Here is a 3,450-nt window from a genome sequence, read left to right as displayed (position 1 = left end):
ATGACGACAACAAGCTTTGAAATGATACTTTTTAAAAAAAATGAAAAATGCATAATGCCTTACTTGACATGACCATTAATGACGCTGTTAAAACGACATAGTACGCTGTCATGAGAAAGACAAGACAGAGAGGGTCCTTTGAAGGTTTACAAAGACCTACACTGACCCCATCTAGAGAGTTGACATTGACAGGAACAGCCTAATGGTCCTCTTGCGTTCTGTGGGATCCCTTGTTTTGGTGAAACACGCAACATTCTTGGGTCAAAGTGCTCCATTGTTCCATGCAGCGAGGCTTTTTCCATCAATGTTTGACTGTGTGTTTCTTCAAAATAATTCACTGGAAATGGGCTGAAGCAACGATGCAATGCCAGAGGAGCAACAGAGAAGGAGTGCTGATCTGCCAATGGTGCGCTGTTTGGGAGTTGGCACCAAAAGGAGTATTCTCTCTAGTAAATAATCACAGATTTGACCCAGTTCTTTTGTTTAAGAGCACTACAGTGTTGAAACGCCTTCATGAATGTCACTGAGTGGCTTGGCGTCCATTTCAGAGGAGGTTAATGGTGCATAGCATTGTTGTGCGTCTGGTATCGCATATGGTCGACATTGGGGTAAAATGGGTAAATTTGGGTGTCATCCCGGCAGAACGAACAGTTCATTTGAATCTCAGTGCATAGAAGGATTAAATAAATGTACTAACACGGGATGTATTGGAATCGAGAGAGTTATTGTGAGTTTTGTGAGTGAGTGGTTTCCTCAGATTATAACTTTCATTCACTTTCCATCAAATATAGAATTGCTTGCGTGCTATTAAAATTTGATGGTGATATCCTGTTTCAAGGCCACATCAGACTTGGGCATGATTTCTAATCTCTCTACTGGAGTGAATGAGTAAAAGATGAAAGAGTTTTTGAGTGAATTTGTTTCTTCGCCTGCCAGATCATGAAGTCACCCGAATCTCAGCGGTGTAAATAAGAAGGGATGTGCATTTGTATGGATGTATTGAAGCAGATTTGAAACACTGAGAGTCTGGTGAGTAAAGTATATTGCTGTGAAGAGGAAGAAGGCGCTGTTTGTCCCCTTTTGTCACTCTGGCTGCTGCACAGCTCTGGAGACCAGGAGATGAAATATTGCTCGAGAGGGTTGATTCCAAACAAAAAGGAAAGAATCACACAGAGGACATCAGTAGATGTACTGTTTGGTGAGACAGATCTGCAGGAGAAATGAGATGCTCTGGTATCCTGGATACAGAGCATGAATTATTTGGGAGATTGTGGAGTATCTGGGTGATTTGCAGATTTTGGGAATAATACATGGGGCCTTCAGGGGAGGTAGACTTGAGTTGTTCACAATAATGAAATTTTCCTTGGAGTGAACACAGTAAACTCATTTCAGTAAGATAAGTGACGTTCATCAGAGACGCAGATTTCCACTCATTTGAGAAGTGACTAACTAGTCAGAGGGGTGGGGGAGGGGGTAGTCAAGTGAGTTTTAAGAGTTCCACATGGAAGAGGGTGGACTCTTCCATGTGAGGAAAAAATTGTAGCGATTGTATCGAACTTTAAAGCACGGCTGTATGAGACAAGGCTTTGGAAGCGGATTTAGAAATGACATTAGAAAGTTGATAACAGTAAAGATGTGAAAGGAAACGATTTCCTAGCTACTACGCCAAGAACAAAAGGAGATTGAGATCGACACAAGTCCTTACAAAGCACTGTTAAAGTCTGTGAACGTCACGGAGTGGTTTTCTCGCCCATTTCAGTGGAAAGCTAATGGCTAACAACATTGCAGTGTGAGTGGGTTTACAGGTAGACCATATGGGCGAAACGAGTTTTGAATCTGCCATTCAAACATGCCCATCGGAACCTCGTTTTGAAGAAAAGGGATATTAAATGTCAGAGAAATTCTTGTGAGTTTTGTGAGCAAGTCGTTTCCAAACATTTTAACGGTCAGTTTCATTTCATTAAACCCAGCATTGCCTGTGGGAAATTCGCACACAAATGTAATTTGCTGTTTTGGGGGATCTTTCAGACTCGTTCTGGAGTTATCACTCTCTTTGCTGGAGAGAATAAGGATAAAATAGTGAAGTTACTGAATAATTGTTCTTTAGCTGCGAGACAGTAAAGTCATCTGTCCTGTAACAGAATATGCGCCCTGAACATCAATCGTCTAACCCCACCTGCTGGTGAGAAATGAATCCTGAACATCCCTGGTGTCGAATGCAGGTTTTTGTAGCTGCAAAGACATTAACTTAAACAATGTGTGCTACTGCACGCGCAGAAATAGACAGCCGTGTGAGATGGAGAGGCACCTTTCAGTTCTAAAGTAAACGTCGTTTCACTGGGTCTTTTAGCCTGATAAGATTCCGATGTGTAATTTGTAGCTAAACCTTCACCAGTAGAGTAGAATAAAGCTTCTATTGCCCGGCTGGGTTGCTGTCTGTACCAGTACATATAGCTGTAAGCTGTATTCTTCAGCATGCATTTAAGTGTATCTGAGTCCCCTCTCGTAATCGAAACAATAGAAGGAGACTGCTCCACGTAGAAGGACAGATTTCCTGTCGAATATAAAAATGAAGAAAATCACATTTTTGACATTAATTCATCAGGACAACGGGTGCATCTTAATAGAACATTTCCAGTCATGTAAAACCTGTTACAATAAAAAAAAAACTTAAAAGCACTTTAAAGCAATTTGGGTTCTTTTTTACTTAACTGCCAAGTTACTGTTAAATTTCATCCCAACTGTTTGTAGCAAAGCAAAATCGAATAACAGCAATGTTTAATGGCTACTACACATGTTCATTTTTTAAAACATCGTTCCAGATTGAAATTACGGAGCCAGACCTGATTTTCTATGAAGAGGACTTTGCAATCATTGACTCTGATGAACATTATGTGTTCACTATGAATCTCCAGCTCCAGTATCTGGAGTGAGATACGGGCCTATGACTTCCTAAACCAGATGGGCGACTGCTATCGAGTGAACTATAGCACATTTGACAATGCATTATTCCAATCATGGGATTACTTTGACTAACCTAGGAACAGCGCAAACATCCAGATGAGACAATAGACTTCATGTGACATGATCCTGTCATTTAACACTGGCTCCCTCTGTGAATGGAGTATGGTCCAATGACACCTGTGAAGGCAGTTTCTCTGCTCCATCTGATTAAATACACCACATCCGGTTGCAATCTCATTCTGCAACACCATTTGTTCTGAAACTTAATCTCCACCTCACTCTGTTTCTTATTGATTCATTGGATTGATTGTTGACAGGGCGGTATTAATAGCAGGGCTCAAATTTCGAGAGGGATTATATAGCCTGGATAAACAAAGACGAATTCTTAAATTGTCAGTTACAACATTCCAGACATTGAAATAATGGAAGGTGAGTTGTTTGAAATGTTAACTGGATGAGAGAAGAGCTTTTTATACACTGAGATGC

The 3,450-nt window shown here is 40.8% G+C and overlaps 1 gene segment (V, D, J or C); it reads right to left on the bottom strand.

Moving 5' to 3' along the window:
* Nucleotides 1-2,243: 2,243 nt before the first annotated feature.
* LOC109914042 lies at nucleotides 2,244-3,135 on the bottom strand. The segment is given in 2 exon segments: nucleotides 2,244-2,554; nucleotides 3,038-3,135. Coding segments are annotated over 2 exon segments (360 nt in total).
* Nucleotides 3,136-3,450: the final 315 nt, after the last annotated feature.

Source organism: Rhincodon typus, chromosome 48 (assembly GCF_021869965.1).
Source record: "Rhincodon typus isolate 14 chromosome 48, sRhiTyp1.1, whole genome shotgun sequence".
Taxonomy (NCBI): domain Eukaryota; kingdom Metazoa; phylum Chordata; class Chondrichthyes; order Orectolobiformes; family Rhincodontidae; genus Rhincodon; species Rhincodon typus.
The sequence above is the reverse complement of the archived record's forward strand: the minus strand, read 5'-3'. Positions and strand labels throughout refer to the sequence as shown.